This window comes from Cardiocondyla obscurior, linkage group LG20 (genome assembly GCF_019399895.1).
Source record: "Cardiocondyla obscurior isolate alpha-2009 linkage group LG20, Cobs3.1, whole genome shotgun sequence".
NCBI classification, from domain to species: Eukaryota; Metazoa; Arthropoda; class Insecta; order Hymenoptera; family Formicidae; genus Cardiocondyla; species Cardiocondyla obscurior.
The window spans coordinates 3,651,490-3,670,943 of NC_091883.1; the positions used below are offsets into that span (position 1 = coordinate 3,651,490).

Here is a 19,454-nt window from a genome sequence, read left to right on the forward strand (position 1 = left end):
TATTTTCGCTCTTACTTCTATTTTTGAAGATTGTATGACAAATCTGGAAACCGCGATTATGCAACATACTTTATTTTCATATACGATACGAGTCTCGTTATTAACGGAGTGACTAGCACATTCTGTTAGCACAAAGTTTGCAATGCGCCCACACTATCTTACGCGGATCTATTGTAGTATATATTATATAAGTACGAATCACATGTGCGTGTGTGCACGCACTCACGCACACACGCACGCACAGCAATCTCTTCTACATACGTACATATAATTATCATCATTTCGTTCCAGCACGGTCCGTAAGAAACTTGTTGATTGCGAAACACTATGATGCAAACGATATCGGATGAATTAAATTGCGAGAATTCTCGAAATTATATGCAACCTTCGGCAAGATTAACTTTCAAAAGTTCTCCTATTTGCATCGTACGGGAGGAGAAAAGAATGCTGATCACGTTACAAAAATATGCCGATTACTTTTACGTTTATGAATTCAGTAAAATTATATGAGTGTTAATTTCAATGAATTCTGACTGGTCAAAAGTAAATTCGATGACATAGCACATAAATGTCATGTAAACAAAAACCCAATTGAATGCGACTCATGTCACCGGTGCTATCACTACGGCCAGTATGTCGTAATTACGTTATCTGAAAATTATTTTTTTTTTTTCGATAAACGTGATAACATTTATCTCTTAAGAGAATACGCATTGTATGACGTGGTCAAAAAGTCTGACTACTGACATCGACAACTCTTGTCGATAAAAATTTTTAAGTCCGCTATAAAAATTGCCTTTTAAATATTTAATAAAATAATATAAACATATGTTTTATCATTAAAAGAATCTTCAATTAACTTAACAAGTCCTTTATTGGCTACTGTAGATTTTAATTGTATTTTCAAATATTTTTTTAATTTAATAAAGATAATCTTTTGCAAGTTTATTCTCTGCGTGAGTTTATAGATTTACAGAAATTAAAAATTCTTTTATTTCGATTAATATATTCATATTACATCTTTTTTTTTTATAACAAATTGATTTTACGCACATAAGTTATCTTAACAAAAACGGTATATTACAAATGAATCAGTTTCATATAAAAAATGGTATATATCGTGATCCAGACGTGTATAAAACGTCGGATATCGTCCATCAATGTCTGGTCAAACACTTTAAATTGCACTTCAACGATATTTAAAACTGCACAATTAAGTCTCTGAAATGATTTAATAATTTTCAATGTAAATAATAGTCAATATATTTATAAGACATCATCAAATTTCACAATGTCGTTCTTTATCGCGATAAGATTTTGTTGTGATTTTTGAGCATGTCACAATTAATTTACGATGTTTATGTAAAATTCGCCATTTACGATTCTTTATATAACTTTTCTAATTCTCCTTTGGATCAGTTGACTATCTCTGTATATAAATCAACTAGACTTAGCACAAAGTTTTTACTCTAACACGTTTCGTATTTTACGAAACATCTTGTAATTATCAGCTGGGTGGTATTGCTTTGGCAGTTTGTCCAAAGCCTAAGTTAGGCCTGGTACCGAACCACGACATTTTCCATTCTAAAGTTTCCTGAAGTAGACGTTCCTCTTCTGGTGAGAAGTGTAATAACGTTGCCACTGCTCTTGTTAAATGAAGAGCCTGTAAAGAAATAATGTATCGTACAGTTACAGTTTCGATTTTTACTAAGCTTTACTTTCGTCATTAAATTTTTATAATTACATTTAAAAAAATGCATAAGCCAGAATAAATATAATATATATAGTTACCTCATATTCTCTGCTAGTAAGAAATTTTATAAGAACATGTTTTAAATATTTAAAATTAACATCATCCTCCCTGGAATTACTATGTCTGGCAGTGACAGTTTTGGATGAACTTGGATTGAGAATAGCAGCAGAAGCTTCAACATCGCTATCCAACGAAGAAGATGGAATTTTTAACTCACGTTGAAGAGTTTTCTTCATGTCAGTTAAACGTTGTTGTAAAACTTTGATTGTCTGCAAAAAAAAAGATTTTTGTTGTAATTGAATCATATTAATTGTTTAAAAAGTTCACTTAAATATATTTCAGATAATAGATTTAATAAATACTACCAGAGTGAAATAATTAAAAATTAATTTACGAGTAAATTACCTTATTCTTTTCATTTAGTTGTTCTTCTAGATCTAACAAGCTGCTTTTTAGTTGTTTTTCATTCCCTTCCAATTTTTCTCTCGTACGTTCAGCTTCTTCTAATTTTCCAGTTTTCTGTTCAAAGTCCTTTAATTTAACTATTACTTGATCTGCTTCTTTCTTCTTACTTATTAGATCTTCCTCCAAATAATCCACCTTGTTCTGCAGTTCCATGTTTTCAATTTTGTGCTGCCGATTTTCCTGCTTCACAATTTCTATGTCTTGGGACATCTGAGCATTTCTTAATAAAGCAGCGTCCTTCTCGTCTTTTTCTTTTTCGAAAGAAATTCGCAACTCTGTCACTGCTGCTCGCTCCGATTTGAGAAGTTCTCGTAAATTCAATAGCTCTAGACGTAAAGTGGAATTACTTGACTGTTCCTTTTCCAAGGACATTCGAAGACTTGTTAGCTCGTTAGTGGCAGCAACTAATTTACTTGTCGCATTTTCAAGATCCGATTTCAGATGAGTAATTTCTTGTGAAGAGGATTTCTAAAAAAAGAAAAATGACAAATGCAAAGAATTAATTTAATTCACATTAAATGCAACTTATATTTTGTAGTCATATTCCAACTACAATAATAATTTTTTTTTATATAATTCTTAAATTGCTTATGCAATATTTGTATCTTATATATGCCAAATTAGTTGGCTTTTCAACTAAAAGTATATAAAGAATTATATATTATTAATACAATTCAAATAATATTTTATATCGAAAGAAAATGTTACAATAATAAATTCTCTTAATCAAATATATGCAGATATGTGTTAACATGTGCACGTAACGCGTGTATGTGTTAGTACAAGTATAAATTTGTTGAGTCTAAAAATGAAAAAAGAACATTCTTTTAAATATTGTGGAATTATGCTAGGATTATTCGGGAAGAAAAAAAATAAAATGTAGGAGAAAAGGAGTAAAATATATTTGTTCCCTTTTTTATTTCATCAAATAAAATGTACATAGTTTGCATGTACGCGCCCATACTCTCTTTCCTCTCTTCTTTCCTTCTCTTTCTTTCTTTCTCCCTCTCCCACTTTCTCTCTGAACATAACAATATACAGAGAGAAACATATTGTCTTTGATATTGATAGGTATGTGTAAACGATTTATACAGTTCTTATTGTACTTCCTAAAACGTATCTAAATAATTTTTAACATGCTTTAAATAACGATATCATAAGAACAAAAATAAAGGAATTAATCAAAGCACGTGCTCATAAAATATAAAAAAAAAAAATGTGTATCAAGCAGGAAGCATTAAACTTCAGAATAGCATGCAATAATACATTAACATAATTTATAATTCTATAAATTTTTCAGAACAATAATTTTATATAAATGATTCATTTTCAACACAATCTATCACTTAAAATAAAACATTTGTATATATACTAAATAACTAGATCATTACATTTGGTGGCTGCGATTGAGCATAAACTTAAAAAAATATGGAATGTTAAACAAACTTTTGACGAGAAAAATATATGGCAGAAAACTGCATAAATACATGTCTCTTCTAAAAGAAAACAGTATTTATTAACTTATAAAATTTAATAAAATAACCGATAATGTATACTAAAGATAAAAATGTAACAAAATAGTAAGAAAAAAATATGATTTATATATATATGGTTCTTGATTAGAATAAAAAGTTATATGCTATAATTAAAATAGATCTTGATGTGGTAATAATAATGAAAACGAATTGCATTTTGCAGGCCAAGAGCGAGTTTCGTATATTACAAACAATTCAGTATCGTGATTATTTGCTTGACGGTATCTCTCTGTCTACCTCCAAAAAAGAATACCTTTTTACGAAATTGTAATTGGAAAGTTTTTGGTAAAAAAAAAAAAAAAAAAAAAAAAAAGAACATTCTAATTCATGCACTCTTGCTTGGTGTCGTTACTACATATCGCGGTAACTCACAATTTGCCGTTTAAATTCATCGACCTCATCATCGACGCTGGCCCGGAGCTCTTTTAGTTCCATAGCCATCTCATCGATGTCTTCCGTCATACGCAAAAGTTTAGCGTCTTTCGTCGCTAAGACAACATTGTTCACTTCTATTTCGGCTTCTAATTGTTTGATTCTCTCTCTAAGTTTCTCTTTCTCTTGCTCGACTCGTCTGCGTTCCAGTCCCTCCTCGCCGGCTTGCCTGCTGAGCCTGCCAACCTGCGTCTCGAGGCTGGAAATCTTTCCCGACCAGCTGGTCTTTATATCGGAAAGATGAAGATGCGCCTCTTCGAGCTTTCTTTCCAACAACGTTCTCTCGCGCATTAGATCGGCTATTCTTTCATCGACTGTTAATTGATCGTTTGTTTCGAGAGCAATTCTTTGTTCCAACACAAACACTTTATCTTTCAGATGACGTACCTCCTCTTCAGTTTGCGCTAATTGACAAGACAGCTGTGATCTCTCCCGTTGAGTGGAATGACGCATCGTTTCCATTTCATCCTGAAAATGCAGTTACCTAACGTTAGTCACTATATTTTATCAGAATTTTACTTAAATTAATTTTTTAACTAAGCTCTCTTTCGGCAAGTTTTGTCAAAGTAATAAAACACAAGCTTCACATGGTTGTTAACTAATAGTACGAAAATAGATCACCCAAGGCGAAATAGAAATACGAAAAGATGAACAAGGAACAACATTTATGAAATGAAACGCGCTCGCTTGCTAAGCATCAATAGTTTCATTATTATTTTTTTTAAATTAAAATTGAGACGACTCAAATGGAAGTTAAAAATTAAAAATCTTTTCGCATTTCTCGCACATATAAAGCAATAAAACTAAATGAAGACAAATAATGCAGTTAAAATAAAATAAAAATTATAAAACATTAAACAAATTATAAATAAGAAAATTAAAATAAAATCTTGTATCTGAAAGTGCCGCAGTTAAATGTATAATAATGTGCATGAGACAAAATTGTCTCTTTCTTTTTTAATTTTTATGCAACAGTCTTTTCTTTTTTAGAAGAATTTGTATTCGAATACATTTTCTTTATATTAAAGCGGGCATAAGCATGAAGGCTGTTGATCAATCATTCTAGTGTAATGGAAAGCGGCAAAGCTTTGAAAACATACCTCTAGCATCAGCGGAAGTAGCAGCGAATTAGCGGAAACACCCGCCTAACTCTGATTTCCGACGTTCTTGTTTACCAAAGTTTTCCAATCTTCATGCGTGCGTTGCGTTCACGGAACTTTCAGTATCACTTTTAGCAACGTTGTTGTTCCATAACTCTAAGAGAACGTCAGCCATTGTGCCTAGCGATACTCTGAGTGTACACAAGATATTCACGGATATCAAAGAATGAGATTGACTTGCTTGCGCAAAAATACCCATTGCTTTGAATCAAGAAGAAACCATTTCTCTTCCTCATAATAATGCATAAAAATAGCATATCAGCAAAATATTTAAACAATTAATTTGACAATTTTCCAATCAAGACCATATAACGTATCGCAATAAGAGAAAAATAAGTCACAATACCACAAAAAAGAGGCCTTGATTATATTTAAGAGTTATGGAACTCACACAGTTTTAATCTGAATGGATTTCACTACAGCAAGTCACATATATCTAATATGCATATATGTTACGAATTCACATTTTGAGCGGCGTGTCGATAAAAAAAAAAAAGGTGCAGAGAAAAAAAAATGGCAAACTGTGACAAAACAAAAAGCGACGTAATATTCATTAAAAACATTAATACAAGTCCCTTTTGAAATAAGCGTGCTTGAGAAATGCGTAAATTCTAAGCATCTATCAACGACCACTTGTGTAATCACTTTTGTTTTTTTCCATTTAATTGTAAAGAATAATTTACGCAGTTTAAATCAATCCTAACAAAATAAAATACCAGTAAAACGTTATATAGCAATGCTGAGGTATAATTGCGCGCGATATATATGAGTACGAAAGGTTTTAATTATAAATCAATAAAAATTATCCTATATAAAAATCAAGGATAATGATATTAAGAAGTCGTGTCTCGCGCCTTCACACGCAGCGAGGTCAACCGTATATTTTTTTACCATTTGTATTCCCCTTAAGCGTTTTCCGAGTACAAAAAAATGTACTCTTATTTTCGTAAATTTATTAAAGGACATTCTGTCCTTGTACAGCCATTAACTTGAATTAAATGAAGATCGCATAAAATAGATCTTGTTGCTTGTCAGATTGTATTAAAAAAATAATTATGTGTATATGTATGTATAAGAAAATTAATTCTTTTTTCTAAGCAGAGAATACCATTTAATTTATATGCAATCAAGAAATTAAAAAGTTTTCTCTAATTAGATCATTACTGTAATAGAAATATAGTTTAAATATACCATACATAATCACATAAACGTCTATAATAATTGTTTAAATAATATTATGTAATTAACAAAGTATCAAATAATAATTAAATTATAATTATTTAAAACAAAAGAATTAAGAAATTATATAGCTAAATAATTAATAAAAAGTATATAATTAATTAAAATTAGAGTAAGTTAAAAATTGATCTACTCACTTGCACATTGTTCAGCTCGTCTTCGTATCGCCTAAGTCGGGAAACTTCTGCTTTTAGATTTTCTATTTCTGCTGTAGCACTTTTTAAATGATGCGTTTTTTCTTCTACCTCCTGTTCTTTAGCCAGCAACTAGAAAAAAATATATAACTGTAAGTCTACTTTAATTAATATGATAATATACAGCGTTAAATAAATTAATTACAAGTATATGTAATAATAATTTTGCATATCAATTAATATTTCATATAAAACGTACAAGATGTTTAACTTTTGCCATTTCCTGTGTCTGAAAACCTTCCAGTTGTTCTGCATCTTCTTGAAAACTATACAATTTCTTCTTATATTCTGGAAATAATAACATAATATTCAGTGGTTTAACAAAATAAATCTAAATATAAAGATTAAGCACATTATATTTTAAAAATCAAATCACTTAAAATACCTTCTGCATTTTGGAGAGCATATTCCAGTGATTCTTTTGCCATTTCAATTTTTTTTATATCCTCTTCTAATCGGCGTTTTTCCTTCTCCTGTTTCTCCACAACCTTTTTCCATTCTTTTTCCTTTTCAAAAAGTTTAACCTTCCATTCTTCCTCCTTCTTTTCCATCTTCTTCAAGATCTCTGCCTCCTTTTTTGCCAGGCGTTTTCTCCATTCATCTTCCCTACTTTCAAGCCTCTTTAAATCTTTGACAGATAGTTGCATTCCATCATTGAACTTAAGTTCAAAACTATTTTCTCTCTTTGGTGAAACAGGTGGTAAAGGAGATGCTGGGTTATCCTCTTTCAAGCCATCTAATGATACTTGAGAATCACTAATACTGCTCATAGAGCCTATCTGCAATGGAAACAAGTGTTAAATATTAAGAACATATAATATGAAAGCTATTTTATTTACACAAACAAAAAAATGGGGAAAGAAAAAGAGAACAGTATTAAATCCTCATATACAATTATAACCTATAAAGAGGAACTCTAGAGTCATAAGACTACGTATATTTAAATAAATTTTAAAATTTAAATAAATTATTAATGCATTTGGATTCACACAGTGATCTAGATAAGGATAAAAAAATCTATAGCAGTGCCTACGTTCGCGTAAGCCGTAACATATTCCGAAAACTGTTTTACAAAGTGAAAAAACATCAGTTAATTAACAAAGCTCGAGGCGTGCGCCGATAATTAATGACGTGATGTTTACCTGGGACACGTGTCTGGAATTAATGCCGCGTATACTTCCAGCATTCTTAACGACGGTGGACACGTCACTGCCGATCTCCTCGCGTATCTTGTTTTTCAAAGTGGTGAACATAATGCAACCGTGGCGACTGCCGAGGTTGACACACGACGGCGAATGCAGCAGCGGTCACCACCGCTCGTCAACCGGTATAACGATCCGACGCAAACGACGCTGTACCTCCCTCTCCGAGACGTACAGTCGGCCGAATTTAACGGACACCGAGGAACGAGAAATCCATAGCGTGCAACAGCCTGAATTCTCGCCGCGAGGCCACGGTCGTCGGTTTCATCGGCGGAGCACGTCGTCTCACGGAACCGTTACTTGCGAGCTCCTCGCGCACATTATGAACAATAATTTTCAATACTTGCAACAGTAGACGCGATCATGTTGACTCTGACAGCTATCGTCGCTATCATAGTGCTCTAATGACGTAATGGCCATGAATCACGGGCCTGACAAATCCATAAGATGGCACGGCAGTAACTTCGCGAGCTTGCTGCACTGTTCTACAGTTTGTGCTCCTCTCCGTGCAGGCGCGCATTGGAAAAAAGGAGAGCCAATGAGAGCACTCCGAATTGGTGCAGCCGATGCAGCGGAGTTCACCAACAAAGAGCAAGTCTCGCTGCTTGTGAAAGAAAACGGAGTACGGAGTAACGAAACGGAGTACGGAGATTAAAAATGAAATAAGTACATATTTCAAATGCAGCGAACGAGTAGGAGAGACTTCTAATGCAGTCCGGTACAGTAATAGAAAATATTCTCGCGCTATTGCTCGATGGGAGATCTAAACTAAACGATGGGATGCTGCGGTAACAAAAAATCAGCTGTTGATCATGTTCATGTAATTATTAATTTCTTTTCGATTCCTGTAATCTGAAATTAATGTTCGAATTAAACAAATGTAAAATTAAATTGTTTCTTTTAATCGGAATATTTTTTTCTATTTATATTATAAGCATTTATTTCTTTCTGTGGATTATTGAAGCTTGTTTTGTCTCTTTTTAGGAGAATAAGAGATAAAAGTTAAATGCCCTTGTTACGCAAGGTGCTGCTGAGGTTTACCATCTTCGTGTTACTCTTGATTGCCTTATATTGCTATCAAACATCCAATGGAAGACACTGGCTTGTCTTCAATCTACAAAACAGAAATGCAAATTTGGCAAATCTTACGACTGCCTCAGCAGCAACCGCTTATTCCGTCAATTATTTGTCGTCAACGACGAATATTATCCCGCAAAATCGAACAAATTATTACAATGTATGGTGCATTTTTACCAAGGTTGCCTCAAACTCTCCAATGAGACGCAAATTCCAAATTTTCACGAACTCCTTGCTTAGATTCGCCTCTGTAGATATTGCCTTTCATGTGATAAGCGATGACGATAGTCGCGACATAGCTGCAATTGTAATTCAAAATGTTATGGTCAACACCGGAAAATTTATGAAAGTATGTTCTTGTATCTTGATTTTTATAAATTAAAATGCTAAAACATTAAAAATTGTAAAAATATTGCAAAATATTTTTTATTTAATCTAAACTTTAAGCATAATTAAAGGGTCTTTATTTTATTTTCAGGTATTTTATTACAATGTACACCAATTAGCTGAACAATTGGAAGATATCGTGTCGGTCATGTCGCCGCATTTTAGCAGCAAACCAGGGACATATTATTCCGATGCACTGTTTTTTATTTCGCTAGGTTTACACAGAATTGCACCTAGTTATCAAAAACTCGCTGCAATGTTTGATGCAGATATGAAATTCCGTAGAGACGTAAAGGATTTGTTCGAAGAATTTAATAAATTTGGAAAGGAAGCTTTGTTTGGCTTAGCTCCAGAGCTCACTCCAGTTTATCGACATGTTTTGTACTTATATCGTAATAAACATCCAATGACAATGTTCGGTGAACCTCGACATAAAGGCGGGTATCCTGGCTTTAACAGTGGAATGATACTTTTTAATTTGGAAAGATTACGAGAATCACGTTTATACAATGAAATTGTTAATAAAGATAACGTGAAAGCTATGACAGAGAAATATCATTTTAAGGTAAATTAGAATATTAATAATAAAAAAAAATATATATTCAAAAATTATAGGGCACTCGATATTTTACTAATGTTAATTAATCAGAATTGATAATTTATTTTTTTTGTTACAGGGTCATTTAGGTGATCAAGATTTTTATACACTTCTGGGCATGGAAAGACCAGAATTAATTCATATGGTTGATTGTGGTTGGAACAGACAACTTTGTACCTGGTGGCGTGACCGCGGTTATGCGGATATATTTGCTAATTATTCAGAGTGCCATTCAGAGATCAAGTTATGGCACGGAAATTGCAATACTCCTATACCTAATGATTAATAATCCATTATTTTTAGCATCATACTAAATATGAAATATAAAGAACGCCCTAAATTTTTTAGATATAAGGAAAATGGTGCTAAAAGACAGAAATGTCACGATCTTAAGACAGTAAGGAATTATAAGCAAAATATAAGTTTCTTTTTTTTTACATAATTTGTAAAAATGCAGAAAATTTTGATTCTAAAGATAATAATGAAGAAAATAGGAAAATTATTTTCCTCTTTTTCATGCTGTATTAGATTTGATATGTAGTAACTTTTTTAAAGGGCAGCAAATATATAGATAAGTAGATCATTACATATCTTTTGTTATATAATTATGTTGTCTAATCTCTATTGCACAATCTACAAACAAAGAAGAATCGTGGTTGATTCTTTAGCGCTTTTGATCTTGGCAAATGTTTATTAAAAATAAATCGATTATGTTTGAGCATTTCATCCAATGCGCCTTATAAATAAAGTTTTCTATGCTTAAAATTTGGTAATTTGATAATTAATGTACTTGACACATATTCTTTAATTTGGTATGATTTAGTTGTTTCCATTCGTCGTTATTTTTATCATACAATATTAATCTGTACATGCTGATGATACTTGAATATACTATGTTGTATATTCCGTAAAATCATCCATATAAACCCGCTTGTTAGTTCTTGATGATAATTCGTCTGAGGCAGTCTCTGGGTTGTTGTTAACGTATTCTTGGGATACTCTGTTCCTTAGTCGCTTGATGTGACGTAAACGCTCCAACCAATTGGAAGCATATGGATTATGACTATTTTGCTTTAAAGATGAACAAACCATTGACGCCAGCTATAATAAAAATTAATTTATCATATTACGCGAGTTCTATAAAATCATACAAAATTTTATATGATACTTACATTAGCATGCAGAGCTAACTGGCGTGAAAGAATAGCCAAATTTTGATCAGAAATGATTTTAGGCTCGCTATGACCAATATGTTCAGCCAATTCTTCTCGTGCTTGCACTGTGACTTGATTAGTACCGTGATCTAAAGGTTGTATGACGACACAGGCATAATTAAATTGACCCTGAAAAGAAAAATAAGAAAATAAAATTAAATTTTTTTAGAAACGTTTTACGAGACAGTTTAAAATAATACGTACTTTAACTGTCTGTATATTGTAAGGTTCGTTAGATTCATTATACACAAGCGTTACGTAATTATTTCCAATATGTGTTTTTTTAGATGTACACTTTGGATCGCTTGATTTTGTAGGCATCAACGTTGCAACGTGAAACGCTACCTATAAAATATTTTAACGACATTATTATTTTGAGAATTACAAGGAAATTATATAAATTTAATGTACAATGCTAATTTACGAACCTGCGTAACATCATCTTGCCAAATATAAGCAAATTCTCCATTCTCTCCATTACGATCTAATCCTCCTAAAAAGACATTGTCATCGACATCTTTCAATCGAACTAACGTTCCTAAACGTTTCAAAAATTCAGTGTAACGAAGAGAACCATGTTGATTTGCCAAAATTTCAGTCTCATTCGAAGCTTGTCCCTGACCGACATAGAGTACACCAATTTTGTGAGTTTCATATGGTTGTATTCTGTCTAAATTCGTTACCGCGCGCTGTATGGCTGTTGTCTGTGGAACCAATAATGGTTTTTCTGTCGTAGTGCCGAAGTGCGCTGCATGGTAAAGTTGAAGGAATACAAAGCTGTAACAAAGCAACATATTTACGATTCTTTCCGAAAAATAATTCCTACATTATCCTATTTAAAAAAGCGTGTAATAAAAAAAATACATGTAAAAAGTACATGTAAAAAGTACATGAAAAAAGTACATGTCAAATGTGATACCTCGGATTAATGCCTGTTCGTGGTGGATCCTTTACTCGAGGAGAATTACCCCGTCGCATATTATCCCATTCTCGTGACTTTTTTACTGGGCTCATAACAGATATTGTATGGCCTCTATCACGGAAAGGTATAGGTAAAGGAGGCAATGTAGACGGATCTGGCCTTTCATCTTTCTATTAAAATAAATAATTAATTACAAATTAGTCTATATAAAAATGTAAGCGAGAAAAAAATTATTTTGCTGTACCTTATCTACAATATGAGTTCGTCCAATAGGTGGTTTATTTTCAACAGTCAATTGCATCTGCTTTTGATTGTAATCAAGACTAGATAATCGAGAATAAATTTGAGTAGGCGACTGCGGCGCTTTTGTAGTAGACGATTGTATTTGTGCAGGACGCGTTTGTATTCCTAAATAATTTCCTGGCGCCTATAATTTTTATATTATTAAATTATAAAGTATGATTTTTATTATTTTGTTAGTAGTTAATTAATATAGTACAACTACCTGTAAAGTTGTAGGAGAGGGTGGCACGGTATTACTAGCTACTGAAATAGTTTGAGTAATTTGCGTTGCTCCTGGATAAGAACGTTGCGAACGTAATGCAGTTGGATGATGATCCCCAGTATTTTCTGAAGAAGGTGGAGTCGTTCCCATGCCAAATATTTCTTCTGGTATAGCTTCGCAGCTAACTCTGAATTATGGAAATAAAAAACGAAATAATTAAAAAGTTTTTTTTTCTGTATTAATAGCGGAAATTTAATATTAATTTCTTTTTAATACTGACGATTTTTAGAAAACTGTGAGACATTCAAAATTCTTATCTATTGCTAATTACCATAAATAAGAATAATAATATATGTTTTTTAATAAAATATACCTCATATCTTTTGCATAAATATTTTTTGAATGCTTTTTTAAATCTGCATCTAGTTTAATCTCTAGCTCTGAAGTAAAATCTTTATCAACTTGTTGCTGTACGTTTAATTTTTCTTTATTTAAAAATGGATTTTTCCAATTAGCACTCATTTCTGGACTAGAATTCGAGCGGCGTACTGGATTTCTCGAACGTCGTGTATCTACAAAAGATTTTTATTATTTTATATACGTATTAAAAAAAATGTAAATTATTATGTAACATAATAAATACCTTCTTCACCTTCTTCCAGACTTTCTAAACTATCTTTTGAACTTTGCCGAGATGGACTAGGTCGAACTGGCGAACCAGGTATTGCAATCGGTCCTGATGTCACGGAAGAAATTGTCGGTTTTGTACCATATTCATTCTGTGACTGATTATTACCTTTATTTGGGATATCCTGTAATAAAAATTCCTGTAAATTTCTTTCTTTTAAAGTTACTTTTTACATAATAATTTATTTCGGAAATACTTCTGCTTCCTCGTCCGAACATTCTGAGGCAACCTCTTGCTGTTTATTTGGTACTACATCTTGATTTGGCATATACAACGCCATAATATCATGTATAGGAAAATCTATAGGAGTTTCAAATTGTGTAGAATTTTGAATTCTCATAATCCAAGACATATCGCCCGTAGGTCTACGAACATATATTTCAGCCCACCCTTGACACCAACAAGCACAGAGTATATGTCCATCTTGTTTATCACTATTTAATATCTGTCCCAATTTTGATGATTCAATTTGATCTTTGTCAATTTTCTCTATAAGAAATTCTTTTTTTACATTATCGGAATCTTCAGTAGATTTCTTAGAGTCTTCTGTAGGAGAATTTGTAGCAGTATTTGCATTTGAACTCCCATGACCACCAGAAGATTGTCTCGATAATTTTTCTTCTTTTGATGTCTATCGATATAATTTTTTATAAAATACATATTATATATTTAAGAATTTACTTTTTATATCAAAACAAAATTATATAAATTATTTTTTATAAATTTATTATAAATATTAAAATTATATAAAATATATTAAATACCTCGATACTTGAAGTACGTTGCAAGTTTGAGTGGGAAATTTTTGTATGATCGAGCAATAGAAAACCGGGTTTACATGCTGCCCAACAATTATCACAAAGACCTCCACGCATAGCTTTATTACTGCAACCGCTTGTTGTTACAGTAATAAGCCTATTGCCAAGAATCCAAGTCATCGATTGACCCTCTTTAAGGAGAAAATCACCAGCTGGTAATCTGTCGTAAAATTAATGTGATTTACTTAATTAGTTAATTTTTAGATAATTAAAAATTTATTATTTATTACCTTTTAGGCCGTGCTGAGTAATTGGAAAATGTATAACGAGCCATTAAATCAATACAAGTTTCGATGAGTTCAAAATGAAAGTTCATTAAACCTTCATCCATTGGCGGTTTTAAATCTAAAGCTCTACTTTCTCCGATCATTCGATTAGCCATTATCGGTCTTTCTCTTCGACCTCTACTACCCTGCACATATAAAATGTATATAAATACATGTAATATTAATAAAAAATATTTTTAAATGTAAGTATCATAGATTTATATCCTTACTTGTTCAGTTAAACTAGAACTACGCTTTCTGTTTGAAGAATCTTCATTGACGACACTAAAATCAGATTTCATTAGATGTCCTTCTTCAAGAGGAATTATCACGTTTGCTTTTAATCCCTGTTAAAAGAAAAGTAAAAAAAGTAATTTTATTTAATATTCTTAAAAATTAAATAACATTAACCCTTTGAGTGCTATGGGCGTATTTATGCGTCCAGCGAAATTTATCGATATAAACTGTGGACGCAAATTCGCGCACAGCGGCAGCCGCGCGCCGTCCGACGGACCGCATAGGCCGCGAGTATTTAGTACTCAAAGGGTTAATACGTCGTAATTATACTGACCGTAGTAATAAATTTAACGAAATCTCTTCGAAAAGGAAGTCTGCATTTTAAAAACCATACAGCAATTACATGATAAGCTAGAGATACTGTATAGTGATTATATTTGAAAGGATTAGTATATGGTAGCAGTATTGCAAATACAGACATATATTGATCTCCAATAAAACTAGCAAAAACTTTTGGAAGTCTAGTTAGAGCTAAAAAAAAAATTATATTTATAAAAGTGAGATAGCGAATTAAACATATAAATTTAATTAATTAGCTTGTTTTTAACAATAAAAACTTACTCGATAAAAATTCTATAATAGGTATGGCAATGTAGACTGTTGCTGAAATTTTGGATAAATTTAATAATACTTCAGATAAAAGTTTATTCATTGCATCGCGCATTTCCAATGTGCAAATCGTAAGACTGGTTACACATTGGCTTGCACACTTTGCAGTGAGACCAACCTAATTAATAAATAAATGTTTTATCATATAAGATTTATTAACTTACGACTGTATTTTATATGTATATTTAAAGACACATGTCTTACCTCTAGACATTTTATTAGACTTTGTTGTAAATAAGGTTCCAAATGTGCGTGATATGAAGCAAGAGATGCTAGTACAGGAAAAACGTAAACTCGAAATTCGGAGAGAGTAAATTTAGGCGGCACATTATAAAGTGACTCGGGAAGTCGTAAACTTTTATCGCTGACCTAAAAATGACATATTTAAATAAATTAAAAAATATTAAAGAATTAATATAAAGATAAAGAATAAATTAACTAACCATCGAACATAAAGCTGCTGCAAAAAAATCAATATCGTTACTATGACGAGATAATACCAATGCTCTATTTTGCATCACTTGAGGTAATTCTTTTAATATAAGATATAGAACTTTCCAATCTGTTAAATAAAGGTGTATATAAATAAATATGTAAGTACAAAATTATATACAATAATAAAATCGTTTTAAAGCGTTACCTTTTTCTTGTTTGATACATGAAATTATAGTTTTACATCCATGAGTTAAAGATATTGGAGTAATGTGACAAGATAAATGTTGTAATGGCACTGGACTTGCTGGTGGAGGACTGTTTCCTCCACCTGCATTATTCATACGTTCACTTGTACCATGTTCCAGAATAAGATATGGACTAAATCGTGTTGCAGCAGCATTTGATGCATCTAGCACACCGAGATGGTATAGAGAATTTGCTCTGATTTTTAAAAAACACTCAAAAATCTGTAATATATTATATTAATGTATATATATGTATAATTTTTTTTTTTAAGTTTTATTCTATTAAGTAAATAATTACCAAATAACGTGTTGTCGATACGTCATGGAAAACTGAAGGATCTTTATAATGCTGTTCGAGATGATTTACTAAAATTTTATATGCACAAATTGCATGACTTGACGGTAAACGATAAACTTTTGAGGTAAATATTTTTATAACTCCGACAACAGCAGTTTTTACATCTTTAATATCAGCGTCCATAGAAATTGAGGTGTCTGATGTGAAAGGTTTGTTGATTATCTTAAAATAAAGAATATTATTTTACTATAAATACAAACATATTTTCTACTAATAATTAGAATACCTTTTCGAGTATGTCTAAAAGTTCTATGCATCGCTTAGTATCACATTCTAAGCAAAGATCTATTAATAAATTTGCAGTAACAGTACGTATTGTAATATCTGAATCTGAATCCACATGTTGTGTGTACGGTACAACTATTCTTTCAATAAGCTCGTCTTCATATCCCGATCTATTAAATAATTTTATATTAAATATTATACAAATATATTAAGAGAAAATTATAGCATAAATTATATTTAAAAAAATTCGCATTACCTATTAACATAAATAACGTTAGCTAAAACATCCAGAACTTTCATTCTAATGGCTGTACGTGTTTCATTTTTATAGTAACGTTCCATTAAAGATCCTAATTTAGTCTGCCACTGATAATATGTAGGACCTATCATAGAAGCTCTGTATTCAATTAATCTTAATACAGACCCCTCCTGAAAATAAAATTTAATAGTAAGATCTGCATACATAATTCATACTGTTATACTTCGATATACTTACAGGTCTAGAATCGCTACAACGTTCAACAAGATCATAAAAACGTTGAATGCAACCATTATAATTATTTGTATCAAGCAAATTTTCAATATTAGTAATAGCTTCGTGTAAACTCGTAGAAACCTGTTTAGTTGCCGGCTGATTACTGGTTTCTGAACAATAAATGTATTAATTATAATTTTATTACGTACACATACATAATTTTTTTTAATTAGATTAAATATAAAATTTATATAAATTTTACCAGTGTGAGTAATAATTTCCTCTATAATATCGAGAATAATGGTCCAGGTAGGGTTCCATAATTCATTGCCATACTTATTCACCAATCTTTGTATAGATAAGGTAACTTCATACATAACAATTGGGTGGTTGCATTGCAAAGCCTGTTTAAAGGTCAGATATTAATTTGATATAATTTTATTATATTAAACATATTACGCGATCATACACGCATGTAATGCATACTTGGTAAAATGAAGGTAAAACAGATGCTGGGGTACATTCTAATTTTGGTATCCTATGTGTACCCCATAAACCCATATTTACATAAAACACTGCACCTCTTAATAAACGAACATCACGTTGAAAATTTGTATCTTGTAACAAACGACACATTGTATATAAAGCACAATGACCCATATGTGTTCCTAATAAATTCCGCATGATCTGTGAAACAAAATTTATTATAGTATAACAAAAACCTACAAATTCTTACTAAATTTATTAAAATTTTGCTTTGCAAGTGAGAAAACTGTGTAAATTAAGGAGTCATCATTTTTTTAAGTAGTGGTTGACCCCTCTGTATAAATTTATAGCAAGTATTAATAAAAAAAATATTTTATATATATTTAAATATTAAAATATTGTTTAATTGTACCTTCCAACTTGTTTGGCAATAAGTTTCAACATTTACACTTCTGCACAATGCTATAATAAAAGTTTGTAATGAATCAGATTGCAAATTACTATAACACATAATTGCATCAAGAGCTTCCAAACATCCAGAAACAACTTCAGTATTATTACTATAATAACACAAATGGGAGATATACCTAAAAAAAAAAAAAGAAATTATAATACTTTGATTTAAGCAAAGTAAATTAATGTAAAAAAAAAAAAGATATGATTTCTAAAGTACTTACTGGACAAGACCAGACACAATATCCTCATCAATGTAAGCTGAGTTAAACTTGATAACATTTACAAGAAGAGACAAAAATTCAGCTCCTCTTTTCCCATCTCCTGATGTAACTGTAGGCATCCATTCTAATAAAAAGGGACCCATTCTTTCCTCTAAATGTAAAATATCTTTTCCATGTTCTGTTAATGTTTGTAACAATTCTAATCTAAAATATTATTAGAAAGTAATAAACAAAGAATTAAAATAAAAGTAGCAAATATTACTTGTTAAAATACCTAGGGCCAATATCTTCAGGGATATCATATTCCTTTACTACCATGAAAAATTTTACACGCATTAATGATGAAAGTTTAGAGTACTGTCCTTGTACAAGGCATTTTAAAAAATTTAGGGTTAAGTGTCTATGTTCGCGAGGGACATCCTTGCCTAGCAAATCTTGAACTAAATTCCATAAACGTTCTGCTGCTCTCTATTAAAAACAAGCAGAATGATAGTTAAATGTAGGCCCTACCTGTCTCATGTTTTATGCATATGGAATAGATTTAAAATGACATTTTGCAGCACTTTGCATATATGTACATACGTCTTCCCACTGTTGATTGAGCACTGCATCGCGGAGTTCTTTAATTGCTTTCGTACGATGATGCACTGGACTGTCAGGACTGATTTCTTTTTCGATGTCATAAGTTAAAGTAAATTCTTCGCGGCTCTTGTAACTTCCTGCAAAACACAAGTCCGTACGATTGCAGATACAAAAAATGCAACGTAAAACCTGCCGTATACGACGATCGAGAAGTAATATACTTGCCTTTGTTTATGCGAAAAAATTGCTTCAGTTTGTCGTGCAGCGTTTTATTGTCTTTGTCTTTCGAGCTCATTTTTGACATCTTAATTTTAAATGTTCAAAGAAACGTATTTTATAAATATTACACAGAAAGAGTAAACATGTCAAAAGCCAACAAGTGTGGCCGAATACCACCGAATATCACTAATTATGAGTACAGGTTACGCACAAAAACTTATAAGAACCAACAACCAACTCACCGGTAACGAGCTAGTGGTACCAACTATAGAAAATGGCCCATATGATGTGCAGGCTCTGTATAAATTCAGTGGCATAGGCCATTTTCCACAATGAGAGCAACTGCGGCCAGAGAGCCCAACTCGGAATCGCGGAGTACGGTGCGCGCGCG

General features: G+C 31.7%; 3 protein-coding genes across 6 annotated transcripts; 1 reads left to right on the top strand and 2 right to left on the bottom strand.

The window, feature by feature from the left end:
- Positions 1-56: 56 nt before the first annotated feature.
- On the bottom strand, positions 57-8,405 carry LOC139110304 (golgin subfamily A member 1). 2 transcript variants are annotated; one of them, XM_070669960.1, is made up of 8 exons: positions 7,921-8,405; positions 7,164-7,557; positions 6,978-7,066; positions 6,722-6,850; positions 4,126-4,653; positions 2,159-2,686; positions 1,792-2,022; positions 57-1,663 (listed from the first exon to the last, which is right to left on the bottom strand). In XM_070669960.1, the coding sequence occupies exons 1-8, from the start codon at positions 8,029-8,031 to the stop codon at positions 1,508-1,510; spliced, it is 2,166 nt and encodes a 721-aa protein (XP_070526061.1). In that variant the 5' UTR covers positions 8,032-8,405; the 3' UTR covers positions 57-1,507. The 2 variants fall into 2 exon arrangements, with proteins under 2 accessions (XP_070526061.1, XP_070526062.1); XM_070669961.1 differs by lacking the exon at positions 4,126-4,653.
- Positions 8,406-8,512: 107 nt separating this feature from the next.
- On the top strand, positions 8,513-10,628 carry Xxylt (Xyloside xylosyltransferase). 3 transcript variants are annotated; one of them, XM_070669989.1, is made up of 4 exons: positions 8,513-8,768; positions 8,965-9,406; positions 9,536-10,009; positions 10,122-10,628. In XM_070669989.1, the coding sequence occupies exons 2-4, from the start codon at positions 8,987-8,989 to the stop codon at positions 10,326-10,328; spliced, it is 1,101 nt and encodes a 366-aa protein (XP_070526090.1). In that variant the 5' UTR covers positions 8,513-8,768; positions 8,965-8,986; the 3' UTR covers positions 10,329-10,628. The 3 variants fall into 3 exon arrangements, with proteins under 3 accessions (XP_070526090.1, XP_070526091.1, XP_070526089.1); XM_070669990.1 differs by having other exon boundaries at positions 8,513-8,698; XM_070669988.1 differs by having other exon boundaries at positions 8,529-8,800.
- A 201-nt stretch (positions 10,629-10,829) lies between these two features.
- Gig (TSC complex subunit tuberin) lies at positions 10,830-19,439 on the bottom strand. Its single transcript, XM_070669949.1, has 30 exons — positions 19,306-19,439; positions 19,070-19,148; positions 18,845-18,981; positions 18,537-18,730; positions 18,263-18,466; positions 17,998-18,172; positions 17,586-17,786; positions 17,362-17,503; positions 17,121-17,269; positions 16,881-17,053; positions 16,626-16,794; positions 16,340-16,561; positions 16,002-16,263; positions 15,805-15,923; positions 15,566-15,730; positions 15,314-15,479; positions 15,027-15,223; positions 14,686-14,802; positions 14,420-14,601; positions 14,136-14,349; positions 13,568-14,002; positions 13,327-13,495; positions 13,057-13,255; positions 12,684-12,870; positions 12,423-12,605; positions 12,176-12,348; positions 11,685-12,033; positions 11,461-11,601; positions 11,215-11,385; positions 10,830-11,143 (listed from the first exon to the last, which is right to left on the bottom strand). Exons 1-30 carry the CDS (start codon positions 19,378-19,380, stop codon positions 10,934-10,936), a joined length of 5,559 nt encoding a protein of 1,852 aa, XP_070526050.1. The 5' UTR covers positions 19,381-19,439; the 3' UTR covers positions 10,830-10,933.
- Between the last annotated feature and the right edge of the window lie 15 nt (positions 19,440-19,454).

Coding starts and splice junctions, on each gene's coding strand:
- Xxylt (XM_070669989.1), top strand. CDS start 8,987: ATGCCCTTGTTACGCAAGGTGCTGCTGAGGTTTACCATCTTCGTGTTA. Junction 9,407..9,535: donor ACACCGGAAAATTTATGAAA/GTATGTTCTTGT, acceptor TTTTATTTTCAG/GTATTTTATTACAATGTACA. Junction 10,010..10,121: donor CAGAGAAATATCATTTTAAG/GTAAATTAGAAT, acceptor TTTTTGTTACAG/GGTCATTTAGGTGATCAAGA.
- LOC139110304 (XM_070669960.1), bottom strand. CDS start 8,031: ATGTTCACCACTTTGAAAAACAAGATACGCGAGGAGATCGGCAGTGAC. Junction 7,067..7,163: donor TGCTCTCCAAAATGCAGAAG/GTATTTTAAGTG, acceptor TATTATTTCCAG/AATATAAGAAGAAATTGTAT. Junction 2,023..2,158: donor AACTAAATGAAAAGAATAAG/GTAATTTACTCG, acceptor TTTTTTTTGCAG/ACAATCAAAGTTTTACAACA.
- Gig (XM_070669949.1), bottom strand. CDS start 19,380: ATGCCACTGAATTTATACAGAGCCTGCACATCATATGGGCCATTTTCT. Junction 17,787..17,997: donor ATTGCCAAACAAGTTGGAAG/GTACAATTAAAC, acceptor TTTGTTTCACAG/ATCATGCGGAATTTATTAGG. Junction 12,349..12,422: donor GAACTCATATTGTAGATAAG/GTACAGCAAAAT, acceptor TTATTTTAATAG/AAAGATGAAAGGCCAGATCC.